Source organism: Anser brachyrhynchus (assembly GCF_964034855.1).
Source record: "Anser brachyrhynchus genome assembly, chromosome: 9".
In the NCBI taxonomy this organism is placed as follows: domain Eukaryota; kingdom Metazoa; phylum Chordata; class Aves; order Anseriformes; family Anatidae; genus Anser; species Anser brachyrhynchus.
This window is the reverse complement of record NC_137703.1, coordinates 15,871,244-15,895,014: the sequence shown is the minus strand read 5'-3', so window position 1 is coordinate 15,895,014 and position 23,771 is coordinate 15,871,244. Positions and strand designations below refer to the sequence as shown.

Genomic DNA, 23,771 nt, shown 5'->3' with positions numbered 1-23,771 from the left:
GTACAGGATGTTCCTTTTTCCCTTTGTTACAAGCAGCGCACAGAGAAAACTGATTTTGGTGAGCTTTTCAGTGATTCAGTAAACTCAGAGGTGCTTTCTGTGACCACAGCCCTCCAGGCCTGCTCATGTACAGCACAGCGTATCACTAACTGTGCCACAAGGCCAGACGACTGCAACACATTGCGATAAAACCATTAAGAAGCAGCATTAAAAAAAAAGCTGTGGTATCTTTAAACCAGTGAAAGCTGAGGAAATATTGCTCATCTTCCTCTTCGGTTGATATATTCATCTTCATGTTCTGGGGCTGGGAGGGAGAGGGAAGGCAGCTGAGCGGCCTCCAGCTTGTCTCTTCTCATGAGTGTCAAAGGCAATAAAAAGGGAACTGAATCGAAAAACGGAGCTGAATGGCCCCTGGGCGTTTCAGGAGCCATCACCTGGAAATCTGCAGAGCCAGAGCTGCTCAGCACCCAGCAGAGCTCGCCGTTGGCCTAATCGCTGTCTTCACTTTGCTGCCTAACATTTTACTGCTGGAGCCCCCGGCTGCCACCTTTTAAATCTGTGTGGTGAATAACCAGAGAAACAAAAAACCCACCCTTGAAAGACACCAGGCTGTCCAGCTTTCCGCCTTGCTGCCTGTTTAATGGCAGGCTGTGTGCACAGCATTATCCCTGCTCTCACTACACAGAAAACGCCTTTAAGTGAAAAAAGAAATTGTTGTTTTGGTGCCAGGTGGAAGCAGTAGCAGAGCGCGATCTCAGCCTTCAGGGGAGGTGTATAGAGATACTGGTGCCGCTCTAGGTGACAACTGGGACCGACCACTTTGTTCTGAACACCTCCACCCTCGCACAGCCCCTCTGCTTCCAAGAGCACTGGACAAGTCAATGACCGGGGGGCAGTATTTTAAGTAGAGGCAGTTCCCTCGATTACCCGATTTTGGTCTCCCTGTTTGATAGATGCACAGGCAGAGCCACGTCACCCCCGTAGGGATGGATGATGGTGCTTTACAGCCACCGCGTCTTGCTCGTTTTGTGAAGGCAGAATAAAAAGAAATTGGTGTGGCCGCAGTCAGCGGCAGGCAGTGCCTCTGAGGGAGGACAAGGTTTGTGTTTCCCCACAGACGCACTCCTGCACGTTTTATGAAGAAACGACTCAAGGATTGAGCGAAGATGCGGTAATCCTGTGCTGCCCTCGCGTGGGTGTTTTAGAAATAGCCCAATTCTCGTCCCAAACCGGCACTAAACAAGTGCTTTTCAGCACTTCCCCCACGAAACCCCCCGCAATCACAGCGATTTTTTAACCGTTCCCGCAATAAACACCCAGCCTGGAAAGGCGGGTTTATTTTAAAGGCAGCAGGGGACCCCCGAGCGTGTGCCATCTCTGCTCCCTGGTCACGTTTTGGCATCCTGGCCGTGCCTGGGAGCAGCGGGAGGCGGGCAGCCCGGGGGGGGCAGAAGGCAGGGGGCGGCCCCGCTCTCAGCCGCCGGCCACGTCCCCCCCGGGAGCAGCGAGCCCCCAGCCGGGCCATGCTGCGGGACAGGGCGGTCTCTGGAGGCTGCCCGCTGCACGTTTGGCTGCCTGAGGGGGCTGGGGAAGGAGCAGGAGGGGATGAACAGCACGGCCGGGGGGCACACAGGAGGGGGCGGGGGGGAGAATCCTCGCCTCAGGGCTGGCGGAGGGGGGCGGGGCTTTTCTTCAGGGCGGGAACTGAGGGGGCGGGGCTTCTCGGGGCGGGGCGGTGAGGGGCGTGGCTTAACGTCGGGGCGGGCGGCGAGGGGGCGTGGCTTCTCCTCAGGGGGCGGTTAGGGGGCGTGGCTTCTCCTCCGGGCGGCCGCCGGGGTGGGCGGGGCGTGGCGCGCGCGCGTCTCACGTCACTTCCTCTGCGGAGAGCGCTGGCGCCGGGGACGGTCGGGTGGTGTCGGCGCGGCGGCGGCGTTGGGGAGCGGCGCGGCGGGACCATGAGCGACAGCGGCGAGCAGAACTACGGCGAGCGGGTAATACACGGAGCCGCGCCGCGCCGCACGGCCGGCCCCGCGCGCACACCCCCCCACCCCCACGCACCGCTCCCAGCCGCCGTCCCGCCGCCTGGGCGGGGCCGCGCGGGGAGGCCGCGGCCGCGGGGAGCGCCCCCGCTGGGGACCGGGGCCCGGCTCGGCGCGGGAAGATGGCGGCCGGCGGGGGGGGGGGGTAAGGAAAGGAGGGAGGGAGGGGGGCGCGCGGCGGGGCCGCCCGGCGCCATCTTGGGCTGGTGACCGGGCGCGCCGAGAGGGACAAAATGGCCGAGGGCGGGCGGGCCCCGCCGCGACGCCTCTGCCCCGCCGCCAGCGTGGCGGGGACGGCCCCCTGCGGCACGGCGGGCTCGGGCTGGGGAGCCCGGATCCTCCGGGATCCTCCGGCATCCTCGCCCTCCAGCCGCCCCGCGATCCGCTCCCGGGCACGCGGCCTCCCCGCGCTGCCCCCCCCGGCCTGCTCGTAACCCGCCGCCGCCGCCTCCCGGTGCGGTCGCAGCCCCGCGTCCCGCTGGCCGGGCCTCTCGTTAAACGCGGGCGCGGCTGCGGGAGTGGCAGGGTGAAGCCGGGGGCGCTCGGTGCTCGGGCGGCGTGCCGGCGTTGTGCGGCCTGCGGCGGGGGGCCTCGGGGGGCCGCCTGGCCGCTAATACCGCAGGCTTGCTGAGCTTCACGTCGGTAACGAAATCCGAGCCGCAGGTGTACCTGTAGCTGTTCCTCCTTTAGTGAATCGGGCTTTGATTTTTTTTTTTATTTTAACTCCTATCACAACAATAAAGTGCGGTCCAGGGGTCGTTACCGTGTTTTGTCTCTCTCAGCAGCATCCTGTAGCTTTTTAGCTTGTTGCAGCATCAGAGGGAGGTGTGGAGGTGGCAGGAAGTTGAGAAGCTAAACCTTCACTAGAGCGCTCAAAAATATTAAATACTAATCTACTAAAATATCAAATAACAATCCTGAGAGAAATTGCTATGCCTTGTAGCATTTTTCTTTGGTGAATGCGGCGCTTTCTTCTTCAGATTCACTCTGCTAAGCCTGAGAATGTGAGCGGTACTGCTTCGAGGAAGTTAGGCTAGAAAAATTTGGTCTCCTGGAAGCTGAAAATGCTAGGTGGGATTGGACACTGAAAGACTGCCATTGAAGAATTACAGACCTGTTCTGCCCCAGTGAATCTCATTTTCATTGATACCGCTTTTAAGAGCGACATGAAGATATGTTTTCAGTGAAGGGAGCATTCCTTCTCGTGCGCAAGATGGATTCCTGCATGTTAATTTAAAAAGTTGATCTAATTTCTGTCGTGTGAGTCAGGCTGAAAACCTGCTTAAAATGCTAGCCTAACTTTGGTAAAGCTTCTCAGGCTAACCCACATTGTATTCGCAATGAGGATGAATGCAAATGTTAAAACCGTTATTGTAAAGTCTTCTAGAAACATCACTTTGTAGGGGATGATAGGACAGCAGTTGTCCCCATATTCTTCTCTATTTTTATCTTTCGTGCAGTTTTTTTAAGTCATGGGTGGACAATTTTCACCATGAACAAGGCTTAAAATAAGCTGCATCTGCTTGTTTAGAAGAATGTTATTTCTCTGTAACTGAACTTTTGTGATTCATAAATAGGTAAGTTGTATACAGCATACTTGTGCTCCTAAAACTGAAAGGTAGGACCGTTTAGCTACAAGCCTTCTATTTCAGACTAATCGGGAGTGGCTTTTTGAATATTGTTACCGGTGTTGTATATGGTTATTTTTTGCCTAGTTAAGGCTTATATTTTACTGAGTCAATGGCTTTCTACTTCAAGCTGGAAGCACTAAAGTCTCCGCTTTGCAGAGTAGGAACACTGCTTGGGTAAATAATCTAGGATATGACTTTACAAGTGTCTGTTAAGCTGTTCCAGGTCCATGCTGCCAACAAGAATTGTGCTCCTGAAAGTGTGTTCCTGCTTCCTCCCTTGTACTGCTGTTTGTGTAGTCAGTCAGTCAGATCTGGGAACTGAATCAGCTGAATTTTTTTCTGATTCCCTTTCCAGCTGCGTTGGTTTGCAGACTTGACTTGATGGTGTAGCCACAAGTCCTAATGTCAGCACTGGGGATGAAGAAGAAATACCAGGTGCTATCCCAAGTAATGGGGTGTCCCATTTTGGAGGCAACGTAACCTTAAACTGACTTCATGGCATAGGTTTAAAAAAAAAAAACAACCTGTCAAATTATTTTTCAACTCATGCATCATGGTGAGATTAAACTCTAGAAACTTTTAAAAAAAAGTGAAGAAACCATAAATTATCCAATGCTACCAATACTTCAAATAATGGATTTTTGACAGTGCACTGAAGGAAATGGCCACTTTTTAAAGACACTTTTGTTTTCATTCATCACAGTTGTGCTCACTGAAACGTGTGTAATTCAGGCATGAGCAGGTTGGAAAGAAGGGTGGCTGAAGGAAAGTCTTTCTTCTCCGAGTATTTGCAAGCTGCAGCTAGCCAGTCTCATCCTGTGAATGCATTAGTAATAGCAGTCATTACTTGGTATCTGCCTATCAGAAAGTATTTAATACAGTAGTCTTTTTTTTTTTTTGGTCAGAAGTGCTTGAATGTTACAAATACTCATTTTATAGGTCTCCTTCAAGTACTTGGTCAGCATTTTTGGAAGTACAGCCTCTAGTAATAAATTGTGGCCTAAGGAAGCAACGTGGGCAGGTTTGGAACAGCCTGGTTGGTAGCTTGGTGCCACCAAAAGGGCAGGTCCTTCTCTGTGTTCCTCCTTCATGAGCTGAAGCTGGATCTCGCCTCTTGGTGGCCGATTCAGTACCCTGAGCAGTCAGAAAACTGCTCCCTTTTTCCAGAGGGGTTGTTTTCCTGGCAGCTCCGCGCACCCAGCCGCTCACCGGGTCGGCGCGGGAGGAAGCCGGGCTTGGCGCCGAGGGTCTGTTAGATCAGCTCTGTTTTCCAGAACACCCTCCTGTCTTTTTTTCGTGGAGCTTGGAAACTGTTCACTAAATCAAAACATTTAGGCATTGCTTAGAGTTTTTTGGGGGCAGATAATAGTTACTGAATGGCACATCCCTGAATTTACCTTGCATTAGTACTGCTTCTTGTTTATAAATCGGCTTTAACAGGGGCCTCGGCAGAACACTGGTGTGTTTCTTGTTCTGCGGGCTGCTGCCAAAAGGGCTTGCTCTGCTTTCCATCTGCGGCACGGATCCCCAGCCCCCAGCAGCGATCTGGTGATCGTGTGCTTCGCGGTGAGAGGCAGAAGCTGTTATTTTCTTGTTGGATCAGCTGCTAGATTCAGTACTAGCAAGGTTGAACGAGTGTTGAGTTAGCCCCCTTGCACATGGGATAAATCTGCAGTCACGTTAGATAATGCATAATGGGGGGCTCTGCCTTTTGGAAAACAAGTGGAAATTGCTCAATCCCTATAAACTTAGCTTAAATCATACTAATAATTGTATTTGACTGTATTTCAAGTTGTGAAATAACTGAAATCTGTAACCTGCATTCCCATGAAGTTAAGTTGGATTGCAGAAATACCCAAAAAAACCCAAACCCGTGGACCTCATTCACGTACCTTACAGCTCCTCCTGCCCATGGAAATTTTTATCTCCTGTCCCCAAAATCATTCTGCTGTTGTGGCTTTCCATGCTTAGAGGTTACTGTAACCTGTCTTTACGAATGTGCTCAGAGGTGTTAAAATATCTTCCATGCAGCATTCCAGACTGTTTTTAATATGCCTAAAGTATGGAAAGAATAATTTGGAAACCACAACCCTGGACTTCAGGGCTTCCCCTTGAATTCCAGTAACGCCTGATGACTGGGAAGAGCTGCAGGTGAAGATCAAGGGGTCTGGTGGTTGTTAAAATCTGCACTTCAAAAAGTCAAGCTTAGAAACACCGCCTATTTAATGGTGAGCACCAGTGTTGATCCGCTTCCAGAAGTGTTTGCGTGTAGGTGGGACAAAAGTTTTTCATCTCTCTTCTTCCACGTGTCATGACATGAAATTGTTTTGTCTTTTCTTTTTAAAGCTTAAAATTCACAGAGAGCAAAAAGTAGAAAAGGAAAACACAGTATTCAGAACAGAAGCAAATAGTAGCTGCTCTCTGCTTCAAGCCGAGTGTGGGAGAGGCTTGTGTGAACCCTCAGCGGGCATCAGTACAGTGGGGCACACACCAAGTGCAGGGTTTGCAGGCTCCTGGTGTTACAAAATTTGGGTGGGTGAGGTTTGCTTGGGGCAGGGTGGGGAGGGTAATGGCTTTGAAACTTCAGGAGCTATTACCAGGCTCAGTAATACCCAGAAAAGGTCAGGTGCAGCAGATCCTTTTGAGGCTGGAAGTGAGGAGGAAGTGATGCAAGCCTGTAAAATGTGACAGAAGGTAAAGGTTTTGGAGAAGGATGGTCCGGAAACAAAACGCGAAGGCTGAAAAACTGGAAAATTTTGTGAAGTTTGAAGTTGGTAGAGGAAAATAAGCCAGCTGTTTAATTTTCTGTTTTAACACACAGGTGTCTTCGGGTTTTTCCTAAATTCCTTCCTCCGATGCTAGGCATCCAGTTTCCACACACATGCCAACGTAACATAGCAAAGATTATCCTTTTTAAAAAAACCTATCGGCGAGATGAAGACTTCAGTCATTTGCTTATGCGAATACCACTTCACTATATTTTTTCAAAGCTTATTGACTTCTGAAAGCTCTGAAGAGGGTCTGCAGTACGCTCGTGGGCAAGGTGCTCCCTGCTGTTTCCCTCCCACAGCACCGTGCGTTCCTCGTGTCCTTCCCAGCCTTAGAGCTTCTGTCCTTGGGCATTGCTCCTTCTGCCTAGCTTGAATCTGCCAAGAGTTACGTCTAGAGAATGGAAGTAGTTTTCCTCTAAAGAACAACATCTTAGTTCTGGTTTTTATCCGTTCTTCAAATCTTGCTTTGTCTAACTCTTAAGAACGCTAAAGGCTTCTTATGGCTAACTTAATGCATTTACTCAGAACTCATCTCCAGGGATTTTTTTTTCTTTTGAAGGTAGTAATGGATTTAGGGTGAACTTGTTATTTGTAACTTAGTTCTCAATACTTGCACTGCCCTCTGCAGGGTTTGTAAGTGTGGTGGCTGTTGTTTAAAACACTTCCTTACACATTCTGATAAAGAATGGGGCCTTGACCAACTTTGCTTTATTTCTGTTGCTCTCGGTATTGATTCAAAATGTGCTTCATCCTGCAAGTTCCTCCACCCCAACTGTTAACAGTGTGGTAGGCAACTGTGAATAGCTAAACGTGATTGTATGTCATATGGAAGTGGTTTAAGCACAATTAAATATCGGTTTGGCTAATGAATTTCTGAATGCTTAGTCTGAAATGCCTATAAAGTTGAGTGTTCAGATTTAAGAGATGTTACAGAGATAAAAACAAGTGGTTTGGAAGAAATTCTGGTAGTCCGATGTTGTTAGTAAGCGCTCCTGCTCAGACTTGTCACAAAATTTGGAATTGTTCGTTCTTAGAAAAAAGACCAAATAGATTTTTGCCGCTGAATTCTAAATTTCCTCTAAGCTCTTGAAATAATACCTCCTAGTGCGTTCACGCCAAGTGTTTAAGCCACGTGACTGAAGTTGAGCATTATACTGCTTCAAAACATAAAAATAAAAGCTGAAAGCGCTAACTAGGTTGGGTCACCACCGAAGTCGGTTAGAAGTGCGTAATAGAGCAGGAGGGCTGTTGTTCCAGCTCAGCGTGCGAGCGCTTTGCACAGAAGCCTGGTTTCGCTCTGGAAAGCTCTCACTTGGAAGCGCGAGCCCCGCGCCTGTAATCAGACTTGCGCGGGCAGCGTAGACGTGAGCGTGCTCGTCAGCGTTCACACCGGGCTTCCAGCCTGGAAGGCTGCCCCCAGGACAACACCAAGTGAAGCCGTGGAGAGACCGAGCACGCTGTGCTTTCTGCGTTCCAAATCCCGGCAGTTCGAGGCGTCTCTGGCCGCAGCAGGGACTTAGCTTGGCTTACGGCACTTCTCGTTGATTTTGTCTGAGTGTGTGGCTGACAAAGCATTTGAGTTTCCGAATGCTGGAATCGATCAGTAGACCCTCAGTTGATCTGTTGTGCACTTGCTATTAAATGTAGGCATAAATAGCGAATCCAGTTGCTTAGTGCTTAAAGTTAAACTGAATTGACTGAAGCTGTTTATAAAATAGTAGGGAATTCGGTAGATTCAATTCTTGAACTGCATATATAGTAAAAGTCCGCAGAACATTTTTTTTCTAGTTTCAGTTTTGGCACTAGATTTTATCCTGGAGTTTTTAAATATTCTTCATCCTGTTCTTTTTCTATTAAGGTTAATGTTGAAGAAGGAAAATGCGGAAGTCGCCATTTGACAAGTTTTATAAATGAGAATTATTTGAAGCTCAGGAATAAGTGAAGCTGAAATTTGAAAAAAAAGAAAGTGAATGCATGCTAATTATCAGACCAGAAGTCCCACTTGGTAGAATATTGAGCAATTTGTGTGAAGTGGGGAAGATGAAAGAAGTCAGAATTTGAAACGGAAGAATGAAGAAAAGGAATAAAAATGAAGTTAAGATAAGAAGTAATCTGGAATCTGAAAGCACTACGCTAAGTAATTACTAGTCTGTTTATGTGTCCCTGTATATTTTGCTAAACATGCATGCATTATCTGTTTAATAGCAAAAGTATATGCAGGGTAAAGAAGTGTCTACCAGGGAAAAACTTCTTAAAAATCTAGGCAGTTCTAATGCCAACTGCCCGGACACATAGATATGAATTTTTACCATTTATTTCACTGGAGCTTGTTTACAGACCTTAGGTAAACCAGAACTTGTATACAAATTAGGCTTTCAATATCTGCGTGCAGGAATCCCGTTCTGCTTCCAGAAGCGGAAGTGCTCATGGGTCTGGCAAGTCGGGGAGGCACACCCCTGCAAGATCTCGATCTAAGGAGGATTCAAGGCGTTCCAGGTCAAAATCTAGATCCAGGTCTGAATCCAGGTGAGTTTACTTTTTACCTCTTCCTCCTCTTGCAAGTCAGTTGTCTTTGGATTATTTTGTCAGAGATGAACTGAAGTCCTCTGTAGCCCAGTTCTGTTTTCAGAGGTACCTGGTGATCTGTGCACGCGGAATGCAAAGGGACATGTGTGGTTTCTGGATTTGAAAAGCTAAACTATTGAGCTAGATCTCTCTGCAGCTTTTTTTTGAGAGGTATTCTGCTACGTAGGCTTGTATCTCTGCCGAAGGAGTGTGTAGGTGCCCTGCCTTTTAAGTCTATCTTAAAAAAAGGAAAAAAAAAAAAAAAAAAAAAAAAAGGCTAGCTTCTGAGCGTAAAGCGCTAGGAGCTCTAGATCTTGTTTTTTCTATATAAAAATAAAAAATAAATTAGTGTATCAGCATATTTTACACTTTAGGTCACCTTAATCTAAAGGTTTTTTTTCACTGAAAGCAATGATGCTTCCAGAGTAGTTGTTGGTATATTCCACGAGAAAGACGCAGATAAGTATAATAATTGTGAATTTCAACTGACGTGTCTTACCTTTTAAGTATGTATTAATTCAACTTGAAAACTAGCAAGCTGAAAAACTTGAGACAGCTTCCGAAGCGCTCAGAAAAGTTGTGGAGAAAGTAGCGTAACTACTGTCATTGTTCCACAAGTGGATGCTGTGGAAATGCCTTTGGAACTGTATCACCAATCCTTACGCTTACCTGTTAAACAGACTGTATGCAGTGACAGGATTTCTCTTGAAACTGTTAACAGGCTTCTAACTGAGACATAAAATGTGCCGGTAGCCTAAAAATAAGATGATAAACGTCACTGGTAGCCGCCTAGCGTTGGACTTAACAGGGGTGTTGTGTAAGGGGTACGTATTTAAAAAGAAATGAATGGAGAGGCAGCAAAGCATGTAAATGGCTGAATGACGTTATTTTTTTCTGGAGAGTCCAGATAAGTCAGTGCTGACTACGGAAATGAATGTGTTGATGATACCTTTAGTCATTTGTAAGTGTTCAGAGGAGAAAAACAACCAAAAAAAGCTCGGGTTTCAGTGGTGGGGTTTCCAGCTGAGCCGCTCACAATACATTTTTGTGTATGAGCACTGAATTAGGCTTACCAAAGCCTGGGGGTAAGGGTGTGGGAAGGATGACATCTCTGGAAGACATCATGCAGTCACCCATGATAGAAAACAGTATTGAATGCTGTGTTTATCCCTGCTTGCAAGATCAAAATGATCGGTTTAAAAGGCTTTTGTGAGAAGGTAAACACTTAGGAATTTTGACAGCAGAGAAATGGGTTTGTTTTTTCTGTATATTTCAGGCACAGTCACAAGTGTCAGATTATACACTTGACAATCCCTGCAGTGGGAGAACAAATGTCAGGTTAAATGAAGAAATGCTTGGAACTGCTAGCATCAATAGACTCGTAGGACAGCCTAGGAAAGGTCTGGTCCAAACCTGCGTTCAAGACAGTCGGGTGGGGGTTCAGGTAGTGTTCCCAGGGCTTTATCTAGTTGAGTTTTTAACAGCTCCGAAAGGTGGAGACCACACATGTTCCTTGGCAAACCTTTTGCCTTTTAAAGTGGCCAGCGAGTCAGGACAATCCAGCATGCCCTTGTGCACCCTAATCATAACCCCTTGGGCTTCCATGGTCTTTCCAGCAGTGTGCTTCTCACTTGCCGAATAACCACAGTACTACGTAGGAGTGCAATCACACACACAGACTGCAGTCTGAAGTGACCAGGCAAATAATTTGCTCTTGCAAGGACTCCTTTAAATAGTACCCGGGCATCTGGCACTTTGCTTTTCGATGAACAACAGTAGATGCTTATGACTACCGTGGCTTCCTGAGCATTTAACAGCTGTCCTGCAAATTCCTGCAGCTGGAAATACTGAAAGTATGTTGCAGAGTTAATTGATTCGTTAGCAGATTTGAGCAAAATTGTGTCAAGGCATGTGTTTAGAACCAATATACTTGATTCTATTTTCAGTGCCATCACTCATCTGGATGTGATCACGAGCAGGTCACCCAACTGGCTCTCACCAGAGATAACATTGTGAGATCTTTCATATTTCGTGGTAGCTTCCATCGCAAATATATTTCTGAGTCACTAGCTTCATAAATTAAACGTTGATTGACGATCAAATCTGTGTCCTGGCGTATTTATCAGTTGGGGTGTGGACATACTTGATTAAAAAGTCGAAAGCTGTTCTTATTGAAGTGTTCATCCGCAGTATAGTGGAAACCCTGTGCAAGCTTGTTGTCTTCAGCTGGTTCTGTGTGTTCATAAAATCTAAACAATTCTTTGCACTTAAGGCAGCAATATAAGCAGTTCCTATTTAAAATAAGCCTTGCTCTCAGTGTTTTGTCTAGTTTAGGAGGGTCCAGCTTTTGTTCATTTTAACAGATGCATACTGTAACCTGGAACATCGGTTCTGTGTTTGTCTTCAGGCTTTCTTTATCAAAGGCTGAAATGTGGCTTTGCATGTGTAGAGCTTCACTTATGTTCTTACTTCATTGTCTTTCTGTAGTGTCTTCCCTGCCTCAGGGAAGTTTTCTTTTTTTTCCTTTTTTTCTTTTTTAGCTTTGTTCCCCCATATCACTTGTTCTTTCTACATACGTAAGGGGTCTACGTACGTAAGGGGTCTAGCTGAAGTCATTTCTCTGGGACATGTGCATATGCTTCAGGTCGAGGAAGACAAAACTAGCTGGCTTGCTTCTGAAGAAGTCAAAGGCATTTTTTTGAGGCCTGTAATGTACAGAGCGTATGTCCCGCAGTTTGGCTGTGTGGTGACACTTACCTGGTGACAAAGCCTGACAGTGGAAGAAGCTGTTAAATGCTCAGGAGAGTAAACACTGGTTCAGGTTGAGAGCGGCATTCATGCCGGTGCACTGGTTGGCTTACTGTGAAACACGATTCTGCAGCGGTGGCTTCTGGTCTCAGTCAGCTTCCACAAACAGGGGCAAGGCAATTAAGGTGTAAAGAAGAGTATGTAGATTAATATTTTATGACTAAGAGCCTTTGAATATTGAACTGTTTAGTGTACCTCTAAGCCTTGCAGCAGCTTTCTTTGTGGTTGCGTGACATGCAGATTAGTGGCTGCAAACAGCAGACCACGCTTGGGCGTAATATTCCAGTGTAGGTGCCTGCCCAGCTTTTCAGCGAAGACTGCCCGTGCTGGGAGAGCTGAGGGTGTAGTAGGAGGAACTGCAGTGTTTGTGGCCTCAGCTCCACAGACCTGGTGCTGTCAGAGAATGCTTCCAAAGAGAAGTGGGCCAAAACTAGGGAGCAGTTGCACCTTTGCCTAAATACACGTGAAGGGTGAACATGTAAACATTTATGAACAGCTGATGTTAAATAACTATTGAAATACCGTAAGGTAAATAAGCCTACTACCACTTAATTTCTTCAGCCCTCTTATGCACTGTTTCAGATGCGTTTAGCAGATTCCCGTGCTTGTAATTACGCACTCCCAAAAATATATTTGCTTTTCTGTGTCACTGAAGGCAGTGTTATTCTGGAATAAGTAGAAGTGTGCACTTCTGCAATTGTGCATGTTTGATGTGAGGCCATATTTAATGTTTACTCCTGTTCCATTTTTCTATTAAGTCTTTCAGAGAGAACTCTCTCAGCTATTTTAATTTTACTTAGACGCTACTGTAAATGCTGTGGATATTCAAAGCATACACTATTTCAAACCAAGATATCCTTGTTAGAAAGTTCGAAGCTGATGAGGAATTAAAAGCTAATTGAAGTGGATGTTGAGGTTACTGTTTTGCAGTAGATACACTCTAGAGCATCTACAGTAGTCTAATTGTAAAGATTGAGTGGTCAGTCCTTGAGATTAGTGACTAAATTGATTATGTCTTAATTGTGTGGTACCTACCACAGGTTCTTAAAAAATGGCTGTTTAGACTTTGTGAATATCTGTTGTTTTTGAAGGGTCCAGGGAAAAAACACTACCTTTTTTTTTTCTCAGATCTAGATCAAGGAGGAGTTCCCGTAGACACTACACAAGGTCACGCTCTCGTTCCCGCTCTCACAGGAGATCCAGAAGTAGGTCATACAGTCGGGATTATCGGCGACGACACAGTCACAGCCATTCCCCCATGTCTACTCGCAGGCGCCATATTGGAAACAGGGTACGTATGCTGCAGAGGAGAGGAGGAGGTGTAAACAGGCTTGAGTATGTCTTGAAGTCACTACGTTCATTCCGTGGGGTTTTCCACAAAATCATTCTGCTTCCTGCACGGGTCTATTTAAAAGATACTGGTGAGGTTAATTGTCATTTGGTTTTTGGTAAACCTTGGATCTCTGTAAGTTTGCCTAGGATTGTGGGGTGAGTTGGTTTGTCTTTTTTTTTTTAACATATGCCTTCAGAAGTGGTACCAGTGTAGGCTGATGTCAGGATACGTGCTGTAATAAACGAGCAGCTGTATACAGTGAAGGGCAGAGGTAGAATGAGGAGGGAGGATCATTTGACTTTACTTGAGAAAGGCTAGAAAACTAAAATAGTTAATTAAAAGCTGTCTTGATGGTCTCTTTATTAAGTGAGAGCATGCAATCCAGCTTGATTTTAGCTGCTGAGAGTCTCAGTTGACAGAAAGCAATGAATTTCATGCTAAAGTTAGGGGGCAAGTGATAGCTAAAACGAAGATGTGATCCAGGCCCTTCTCTGTATCTGTAGTCAGTAGTCACCCACTCTCTCTGGAGAGAAGACTTCAAGTACAGTAACTTTGCGTGTTCTCATTATAGTTGGTACAGGACTCTGAGAAATGCAAAGTATTTCTGTGAAAGGGGGCTTGTATATCTGTAAGTTTTATTGTAATAGAAGTGTATACTTGCAAATTAATCCAACCTCAATCTAAGCAGTGTGTTGTTGCTGATATTTTGAGGGACTCAAGCTTGTAAAATACCATGCGTTGCAAATGCAAGCATTTTTATTCTGATCTCTCTCTCTCCTCTTAGGCAAATCCTGACCCGAACTGTTGTCTTGGTGTATTTGGGTTGAGTCTGTACACCACAGAACGAGATCTGAGAGAAGTTTTCTCCAAGTATGGTCCAATTGCTGATGTTTCCATTGTGTACGATCAGCAGTCGCGGCGTTCAAGAGGATTTGCATTTGTGTACTTTGAAAACGTTGAGGATGCTAAGGAAGTAGGTTGGGGTATGGGCTGTATGGCCTGTTTGCTGGGATGTATGGCCTGTCCCAGGATGTAGCCTGGGAAAGCTTTCTGTTCGACCTTTGAAGTGGCATAGGAACCTTTTGCGCTAATCCGTTTGGCTAGATGAAATGATCATAATGCAAGCTAATGTCACAGTATCTTATCTTCCCTGCCTTCTCAGGGCCTAAAAAAAAAACTTCGCACCTCATAATAAATGTCAGTGTCTTGGTTCAAAAGATATCTTCTGTGTACCAGAGGAAACAGTGAAAGGGCATGAATTCTGGTCCCAGTGCAGGCTGAGTTGTTGTATAAGTCACAAAAGCAATCTTCAGCCTAGCATGGTGCAAACTGTGCCAGCAAGAAAAAGAAAATAGAAACACATGTTCTCTTCAAATTATGAAATGGAAGTTCTTTCCGAGCTCCACATGACCCTCTGTTTAGTATTACTGCTCGGAGTGCACCAGACTGATATTGCACAGTTCTCAAACGTTCAGGTGCCCTGTAGGAGCTTGAGCATGCATCCTGCTGACTTATGTAGAGCTTCAGAAGGAAGGGGGGGGGAAGAAGTTTTTTATGAAAATAGAAGGCCAGGCAAATATTTCTGGCATTCCTGGTCTCTGCAGGTGACTGCTGGAAACCCTAAGGGACTGGGTGAATCGAAGTGGTGTCGATACCACATAATAGATTACCGAGTGTGCTTACAAGTGCTACGGAACGGTCAGGGGAAGGGGAATACAATTCCATTCTCGGGCCTGCCTTGGATGGCACTGTGTCTGTGGGCTCTGATTAGGTTTATCTTCTGCATGAGTTCCAATTCTTACCATCTGGAGTGTCTTTTTTTTTTTTCCCAAATTCGGCATAAGACTTCCATGGTAGGTTGAATCTTTGAATGTAGGCTATGCTACTTGGCAGAAAAAAAACAGTGGTTTCAGGCTTTTTACTTCATGTTTGCTTATGGCTCCAATATTACTATATTCAGTGATATGGTAGATTTTGAGAATGTCTTTGAGGGGGAAAAAATTAAAAGAGCACTGATACATTGACTTAACTTCTAAGTATATTCTGTTTAATGTTCCATGTTGGAGTAGTTACGATTTCCCCAGACAAGCACTTTCAAAGGCTCCTCTTAATCATGTTAAAAACAGTTAGTGAAACAATTGGTAAATTATGTTCCTCTTAGGCATTTCGTGCAATGTAAGTCACCTTTAAGTAATTACTGAGGCTTATATCCAGCTGGTTAGAATGTCTTAGGAGTTTATGTTCAGTATTTAAGTACGGGGCATATGTGAAATTTAGACTTGGGTCTTAACTGAGCTCTTCTAAGGCCTTCCTAAATATTTCATGCAGTGGTTAGGAACTTGTGTTGGTACTAAAGTTCATACCTACAGCTAATTGTATTTATATCTCTGCTTAGGCAAAGGAACGTGCCAATGGAATGGAGCTGGATGGAAGAAGAATCCGGGTAGACTTCTCCATTACAAAAAGACCTCACACACCTACCCCTGGAATCTACATGGGAAGACCAACTTAGTAAGTTACCTCCTGATTTTTTTTTCCTAAAACAAGGTTTTCCTAAAACAATAAGGGCCAGGTTACATTGTGTCCTGTGTTTTAAAATAAATAAAACACACAGAACACCTCTTGTATATATTCCTTTGAGACCTGTTTCTGTGTGTTTTTCCTAATTTATCAGGCTTATCAGCATATTAACGTGCTATTCTGAAAGTTAGCGTCTACATGTAGTTTGGTATGTGGGCACAAGAAGAACATATATCCTTGCTTCTGGCTTGCATGCTGCGCAGTATGTGGATGTTTCAGTACTGGGAACTAAAATACGAAAATCGTTGATGCCTAATCATATTTTTAACAAGTCTCCTTAGGAAGAGATGTGCTAACACTGGTGTGGCTGTTTGGCAAAGCCTCAGAAAACTAGAAACTCAGCTGATAAAAGAGGTTCTTCAGATCCTTTTTAAAAAGGAAAAACGCACACGGACTGCTATCAATAGTAATATGCATCTTTCTACTCTTTAGTTATAAGGTGTTAATTTATGTAGCACTTGTCAGAGACTGATGTAGTGTCAGTCTGGATTGCAATAAGCGGAAACCTATGTTCATTAGTTATGCCAAAACATGAGTTATCTAAACATTTAAGTCTGCAATAAGAATCTTTGTTAATTTCTAAACTATTTCAAGTTGTTTCTGATTAATGGATGTTCCCCTACGTGTTCTGAAACGCTAATAGCTTTGCAAGCTCTAGTTTTCAAGAGTACATCAACAAATACTATTGTGCAGCTTTGCAGTTTACCCTATCCAAAGTGTAAACATTTGACGAAGTTTCCAAGAATGTGAGTTGTTTTCCCAAGTGGTTTCCCAATTGTTTTCCCAAGACTCAGCTTATGGTATTGGTGGCTGTGTAGCTGATGTATTGATGATGTAAGCTTTTTTTTTAATAGAGAAGTTCTTCTAAAATTAGCTTTCTGAGAGTTAAAAGTGAACGAGGAGTTGCCATAGAATGGAATTCCTCATGTGCCTGCAATATCCAAAGGTTAAGAGGTTTCAGACAAGGGAGGAAAGTAGCAGTCTTAAATTCAAGCATTTTAAAAAGCAATGATTTAAGCAGATCTGTTTCCATCTGCATAGGTGGGAAACTCAGCCATCACTTAAACTGTGAGGACAGGAGGTAGTAATTTAAGCCAGTTAAAATGGCATGTACTTGCCTGAATGCACTGCAAACAATGTTTTATATTTTATTAAATGTAATTCTCTTCCATTACTTGTAGTGGCAGCTCTCGACGACGAGATTACTATGACAGAGGATATGATAGAGGATATGATGATCGTGACTATTACAGCAGATCATATAGGTGAGGCACTATTGGTAATTCTGGACTACTGCTTAAACTGTGCTTTCTCATCTATGTTTCTACCTTTAGAAGTATGCCAATATGTTCTTAGGCTCATCTTAATTGTAGTTTCTTCGTACAAAATCTTTACCAAGAAGACTACTTGGTACAAATGAGATTGGTCGGAGATATACTTTGTGCTGTTTAGCAAGAGTTAGTCCGTAATGCTTTTTTCAATCAGCAGTAAGTGTTGAAAAATAAAGTAACATTCTCTGTACTCTTTTTTTAAAATAATTATTTGTTGATTCCTCTGTTACCATTAAAATGGTGGGAATACAGGTGCTCATTAATATTAGAGTTTGTGTTATAATGCCAAATTACTTTCTGAGCGTAGTAGAAAAGTAGGAAATTTCAGTGGCCACCAGTATCCCCTATTAACAATGGACATCTCAAGCATTGCCAAAAATGAGGAATCAGAAGTTGGAAAATTACCTGTTCTATACTGGACATTTTCATGAAAAAGCTTTTTTTTTTTTTTTAGCATACTCTTGTCAGGCTGTGTGTAGATGATCTACTTGAAGGACTTGCATATCTTACTTCTGTCTGTCTTCAGTCCAAACTTAAGTTTTCAACAGTAGCTAGCCTCACCAAAAGAGGTGTGAATGTTCAGGTGGCAACATAGATTGTCAGGTTAGTGAAGTTAGTACAGAATCTGTTGAAAATGCGGCTGGTACTTAATTGGTTTTGGCGATAGAGCTAGCTTATCTTCAGCATTCTCCATTTTGACTGCGAAATGAGCTTGTCCCATGTGAAATTCCCAGAATTTGACTGGGATGCTATTAGGTCAGACAGCAAGATGACAATTCATTTTTTCTATCTGTAATTGCCCAGTGTTTAAGAACAATGTCAGTTTAAATGGTTGCGGAACCTGTGTTCAGTACGTGTAGCAGTACTGAGCTGTTCGGCTAGCTGTAATGCGTCGGCGCTGGGTGCATTTGTGACCTCTGCCTGCTGACAACAGTGCATTGGAGATGCGTGCATTTGAATTGTGTTATCCTATTACACCTCAAAGGTGATGCAAATACTCAATTCTGTGATCCTCCTAGCATTCAGTGTGCTCTTCTGTTCCTTCCTATGTGTATAAGAAATATATTCTGTATGCTTACATCGGTATTTGTATGGTGATCCTCAGTCACTGAGGGCAGCTGTCCCTTCTTTCCCCTCCTACTTTCAGACACTTTTTCTTCTTACCTTTAGCCATTGCTTCTGTCTGTTTCTCACCTCCCTGCCTTGCTTTTCTGATTTAAAGCAGGGGCATTGCTTCTTCAGGTGCTTCAGCCCTGCTGGAGGCAGGGAGGGGTGCTCCACCTCATTACAGTGAATGCAGGAGACACAAGTGTTCTGCTCACGGCTCTGGGAACACAGGGTATTTTCTGCCTCTGTCCATTTCCCTACTGTGTCATCAGCTTTGAGTGTTTTGGAGAACTGTAGCAGGATAAATCTGACAGCATACACCAAGACTTACTGGTTTTGCCTTGCCAGCTCTTGTATGTAGGCTTTCATGAAGTAGCTGTGACACAAAAGTGTATCTTTGACCAAACTTTGTTTATTTCAGGGCACTAGGTGCAAAAACTTGCCCAGGATAGCTACCACTGTCACACTTAATTTACCTGCTGGATTTCAGTTCATTATCTTTTAAGACATTGCGTGAAGCAGCTCCCCAAAATGCTGGGGAACAGAAAACATGTGTCTTGCAACATAGTCTGCTAAACAATCTGTTAAGTGGGGCTTCTAGCTTGTTTCTCCCATTTTCCTTTTTTTTTTTTCCCCCCCCGGTGGGGGATTGATGTAAACCCTTCAACATGGCAAGGGCCTATAAGGACCATTAGAAGGTGTGGGTCTATGGAGTGTCTGCCGAGAGTTCTGTACTGTTGGTCTTTTTTTTTTTCATGGTATGGATCTCCTTTTTCTTAAGGGTTTGTCAAGGTTTACTGGCTGTCCTTGAAATCTGCTGTTTGTTGCTTGTGTGTTCTTGAAATGTAATTTGTTTGTTGAGGTTATGGTATAACAAAAGTCTTCCGTTACCAGGTGTTTTGTTATCCCTGATGGTGAATTGTGGCTCGGATCTTTGTAAAGCATCATCAGAAGTTTGAATTACTTCACTTCTGGGTGCGTGCTAGTCAGCATAGTTGCAGAGACTGATAGTGAGGAGGATGTGGATTAGGAGAGGAAAAGCAGGCTAGTAAGAAGTGATGTGAGAAGATGGACCACTTCAGTTAGTGTACTAGTTTGTGTAGTGTATTCATGGCTATGCTTTGGTTCAGCTTTTTGAGGCAGTCATGCTCCAGGCGATGTTCTGACCTTCCTGTGTGCTCTCCCATCCTGTCTGTCGTGTGAATTAGGGCTTTGGGGTAGAAATATTCAGGGTATTGACAGGTCCAGCAAGAATGATTTCCATTCCCTGAAAAAAAATTCTCTTTAAAGCTTCCTGCAGAAACTTTGTCTTCTTGGATATTAATGTTGCAGATATTGAAATACAGCAGATAAAGATTGAAAATAAGGCATAAATGCACATGGCTACTTGACAAATGCCATGGTCTGTACCAGTTAAAATACCTACTTCTTATCCTGCAGGTGTTGGTCATTTGAAGGAGAGAGAAGAGTAGTGTTGCATGTAAAAACATGTAGATGTAGAGCTTAGTGCCGTGGTTTAATGGTGGACTTGGCAGTGCAAAGTTAAAGGTTGGAGCAGGTGATCTTAGAGGTCTTTTCCGACCTCAATTAATTTATGATATGCCATGGGTGCTCCCTTGACAGGAAAGGGTCTAGGGGGATATATAAACTTAAAATCTGTTTTGTACTCTGCTCCCAGAAAATCAATTGGTAACAATTACTTTGCATTTTCTTTCTTCCTCGCCTGCTGTGTAGAGAAGCCTTAAGGGCATTTTCAGGACAGAGTTCTCATACTAAAACTTTAATTTCCCCATAATTTTCCCCATGTTGCTGTGGGATGCTTAGTCTTGTCTGGAAAAGTGTCTGTAAACTGAAGAATAACCTAAAAAGTATGCACACTGGCTATCTACCAAATGGGGAGAGAGGACATTTGGAGGAAGAAGAGGAAAAAAAAAATAAAATAAAATAGACCTGCTGACTGGAAATGTGGTGGTTTTTCTGTCTTAAAATTACAGCCTCTTTGAGCTGCTGTGAGCTATCTGTGGTGGTCATCCCTGTTCTGTAATGCAAGCTTGATGCAGTCTCCTCCCAGTAATGCTTAGCTGTATCTAAATCCGTGGAGGTACTGGACTGGTCACTAAATATTCAATATTACAATCTATTGTTTCAGTTCTGTGCAACTTCTAAGTGAGAAGTTTTACTGCTGTTTTGAAGATGCCCTTATTTAAGCGTGATTAAGTGAAGTGTTAAAACATAAGGGTGTCTCCTTTGCCACTGCCTCAACCTTGAAATCAACTTGCTCGTGTTTCCTCAGGACAGTGAACTGATCTCACTGCTTTAAAAAACAAATAAATAATTGCTTGCTTGGAATGGATAAGCATCTGAGAACAGGAATGCTCTTAGAAGCAAAGGCTCTGTACCAATCTCTAACTGCTGCTTGTTAGAGAGTATGCCGTTGTAAAATACAACATCAGGCAGCTGAGCGTGAGTCCTCTCTTACCTGTTCCTTGCCACTGAATTCAGCCAGCTCATTCCAGTGATGCAAAAATGAGTGTAACGAGGAAGTAACTTTGTTCAGTGTAGGTACCAGATGCTTTCTTGTCTTCACATCATTTTCCTGTATTTGACAATACTTTTGCTTGTATGGCAATCTTTTTATTACTTCACTTTATAAATTTTTAAAATTGATCTGCTTTTGTCTTTGCAGAGGAGGTGGCGGTGGCGGAGGAGGAGGATGGAGAGCTGTTCAAGACAGGGATCAGTTTTACAGGTACAACAGGAAAGCTTTTGGTGTCTGGTAAACAATAGAGATACTCATATATGGTATTTGGGGGACGTTTGAATCCACTCTGGGATAGCTATAAACACACTAACAGCAGTCGGGTGGCTGCTGAATGCTTGCCACTTTGCAGTGAGCAATACAATTAATTTCAAAGGCTCCCTCATCATTATGTAAAGGGGTGAGGTTAGTATAGGGTCAGGTTAGTGCAGCTTTGCACAGGAAAATCTTGTGATCTATGGCAAGAAGTTAATGTCCTGAATGGTTTCCCTGAATGACAATTTAGGGGATTAGTGGAAACAGGCAAGAAAACGCAAAACTTTTGCCTGGATTGGAAGAGTATCGTAGAGTTGAGGGTGGGATTTGCAAGGTGACAGCAGAGAGTGCTGTTCAGATCAACTCTTCATCCAGAACAAGTACTTTAAATTAAAAGTTAAGGTGTGATTTGGCTTACTCTGCTTGTTTGGGATGCTCTTGGCTTGAAACACAACACTTGGACACAGTCAGATGGAACACAAGAGAGCGTATTTCCTTTATTAATCAAAAGTAGTATTAATCTGACTGCTTGCTCAAAAAAAAAGGGTAAGAAAATTCAAATGTTTGCTCTGTTATCCGGTATAAATGTCAATCAGCTCTTCATGTGCTCGTTAGCTTCCCCAACTATGCTCCTGATAGCAGGATTGAGAGATACCCAATAAAAGCTGCTGACACTCATCTGCCACAGGCTTTAATGAAGGGATTGTTTATGTTGCTTTCTTCCACAGGAGGAGATCACCATCCCCATATTACAGTCGAGGGGGCTACAGATCTCGATCCAGATCTCGATCCTATTCACCTCGTGAGTAGTTACAGCTCTCATGTCAAAAGCAAATTTCCACTTTGCCTGAACTTCTTCCTTAGAGCTTTTCTGTCCCCTAATAACTTCAGTGTGATTGGTTTTCTTTGAACCACGGTTCCCTTTAAAGTTTCATTGAGCAACTGGCAACCTTGAGGGCAGAGCAAATATTTAGTTTGCAACAAAATAAACTAGGTAATACCACTTTTTTAAGAAAAAAAAAGTCTGAAGTAGCACTTCTTTCTTGGGAACCCAGTTACGACAGCACTTTGTAGCAGGTTGACAGTTTGGTTAAGTCTAGGACAGCAAAGCCAAATTGTCAGTCCTTGCAGGTTCTGATACTGGAACTAAAATTCCTGACAAGTTGCTGAAGAGAAGGCTAACTGAATCTGGGATCTAAACAGTGCTCTTCTCCAAATTGCTTATCTGCATGAAGGATAAAGCTGCGTTTTTGCAGAAAGCTAATAAAACACAGTAGCATTCCTAGCATGATCCCTTTGTAATGGATACACCTGGAATGAATAGGTTCTGTTCTCATGTTTACCATTTGTGTCCAGATGAAAATAAGTGTAACTGCTTTTCCTGATACACAGGGAAACTAGCTTCAGCCCCTGTTACAGTGTGTATTGCACGCTGAAACATCAGCCAGAACTGGGCTTTTTCTTCAGGAAGGAACTTAGTGACAGAAGAGTACTGATGTCGTACTTTGTCGTAGACAAATCACTGGGCACTTGAATTTGCAGATTTGAGGCACATTTGTAACATTAGACATGGAACTTGTAAAATCTGTTGATACTTGGAGTCTAATTGTATATATTGTTTGTTTTTTTTCAGGTCGCTATTAAAGCATGACATGTAGAGGAATTTCTAGCTACAGCCTTTGAGTTGAAATTGCAAGTTTGTGGACAATATTTTTATTGTCTCTTCTGTTTAAACAAGTGAACAGTGCCTAGTGAATAGGTGACTTTTACACCTTTTATGAAGACTACTTCTGTGATGTTAAATGCTGTTTCATTCTGCATATTTGTGTAGTTTGGTGCTTTGTTTCAAGTTGTGTTTTGAAAGGAGTATGTTTTGCATGTATTTTTTTAGTCTCAATTTTGACTCCTGAAAGGTTTCTATTGTAAAGACAAACTGTTCAGTTAGTTTTTTCTACTGATTCCAAGGTATTCTGAAGATCAAAACCTGTGTAAAATGCTTTCAAAAAGTGAAAAATAAAATAAAAAGAAGTTTGATTTTTTTCCTACTTACTTTTTCCAAGTCTAAGTTACATATTGAAAGGGGACTACTGCACTTACATGGTATTCCATAACGAAACCATAGCAAAAAGTCCAGAAGTAAAATTCACACTGTCTGTGTTGTTGGGTAATTGCTTTCTAGGTGTAATGTCTTCAGGTCTGTAAATCCAGGGCATAGAGAAGTCCATATGAAACTTGTACAGTAGCAGGAGGAAGAAACATCGAAACGTCTATCACACTGTAGATAGACATGGAGCAAGACTTCTTGTAAACTCAAGTTAATGCTGCTGAACTTTGATTGAGGTGGGTGAGCTGTGAAATTCTTTATCCCATGTACAATACAGACCTTTAAGTAAGGAGCTCTCAGAAATGGGGGAGGTTGTCTTTGGAAGTAGATAACCATACATTTACAAAAGGCAATGTCATAACATTTAGACTACTTAGATTTCACTTCTTCACCAACAATTGTCCTTTTAAGAAGTACATCTTTATCTGCATATGTGAGTAAAATGCTGGATGCAATATAACTCAAGTGGTGCTTTCCTACCAGCTTTCTCCTTACGATAGTCAAACGTACCCATTTTGCTTACTTGGATTCATGATCATCATACACTTGCATGAAAATTACGTTTGAGAGTTGAGAGCACTGTTGAACTAGAACTTCCCTCAGCCTGGTAGTGCAGGTGACCGGCTCTCACACTTGTCCTCATTTGGATTCCTTTTAAGCGCTACTGAGCGAAGGCTTTCATATGGCTAACTTCCAGGAGGTCGCACC

The 23,771-nt window shown here is 43.7% G+C and overlaps 1 protein-coding gene across 3 annotated transcripts; it reads left to right on the top strand.

Annotated features, from left to right (window-relative positions):
- The first annotated feature begins 1,833 nt into the window (after positions 1 to 1,833).
- Positions 1,834 to 22,993, top strand: TRA2B (transformer 2 beta homolog). 3 transcript variants are annotated; one of them, XM_080604327.1, is made up of 10 exons: positions 1,841 to 1,991; positions 8,300 to 8,578; positions 8,834 to 8,967; positions 12,943 to 13,105; positions 13,932 to 14,120; positions 15,543 to 15,658; positions 16,909 to 16,992; positions 20,852 to 20,914; positions 21,688 to 21,761; positions 22,593 to 22,993. In XM_080604327.1, the coding sequence occupies exons 4-10, from the start codon at positions 13,073 to 13,075 to the stop codon at positions 22,601 to 22,603; spliced, it is 570 nt and encodes a 189-aa protein (XP_080460453.1). In that variant the 5' UTR covers positions 1,841 to 1,991; positions 8,300 to 8,578; positions 8,834 to 8,967; positions 12,943 to 13,072; the 3' UTR covers positions 22,604 to 22,993. The 3 variants fall into 3 exon arrangements, with proteins under 3 accessions (XP_080460452.1, XP_080460453.1, XP_080460454.1); XM_080604326.1 differs by lacking the exon at positions 8,300 to 8,578 and having other exon boundaries at positions 1,834 to 1,991; XM_080604328.1 differs by lacking the exons at positions 8,300 to 8,578; positions 8,834 to 8,967 and having other exon boundaries at positions 1,847 to 1,991.
- Positions 22,994 to 23,771: the final 778 nt, after the last annotated feature.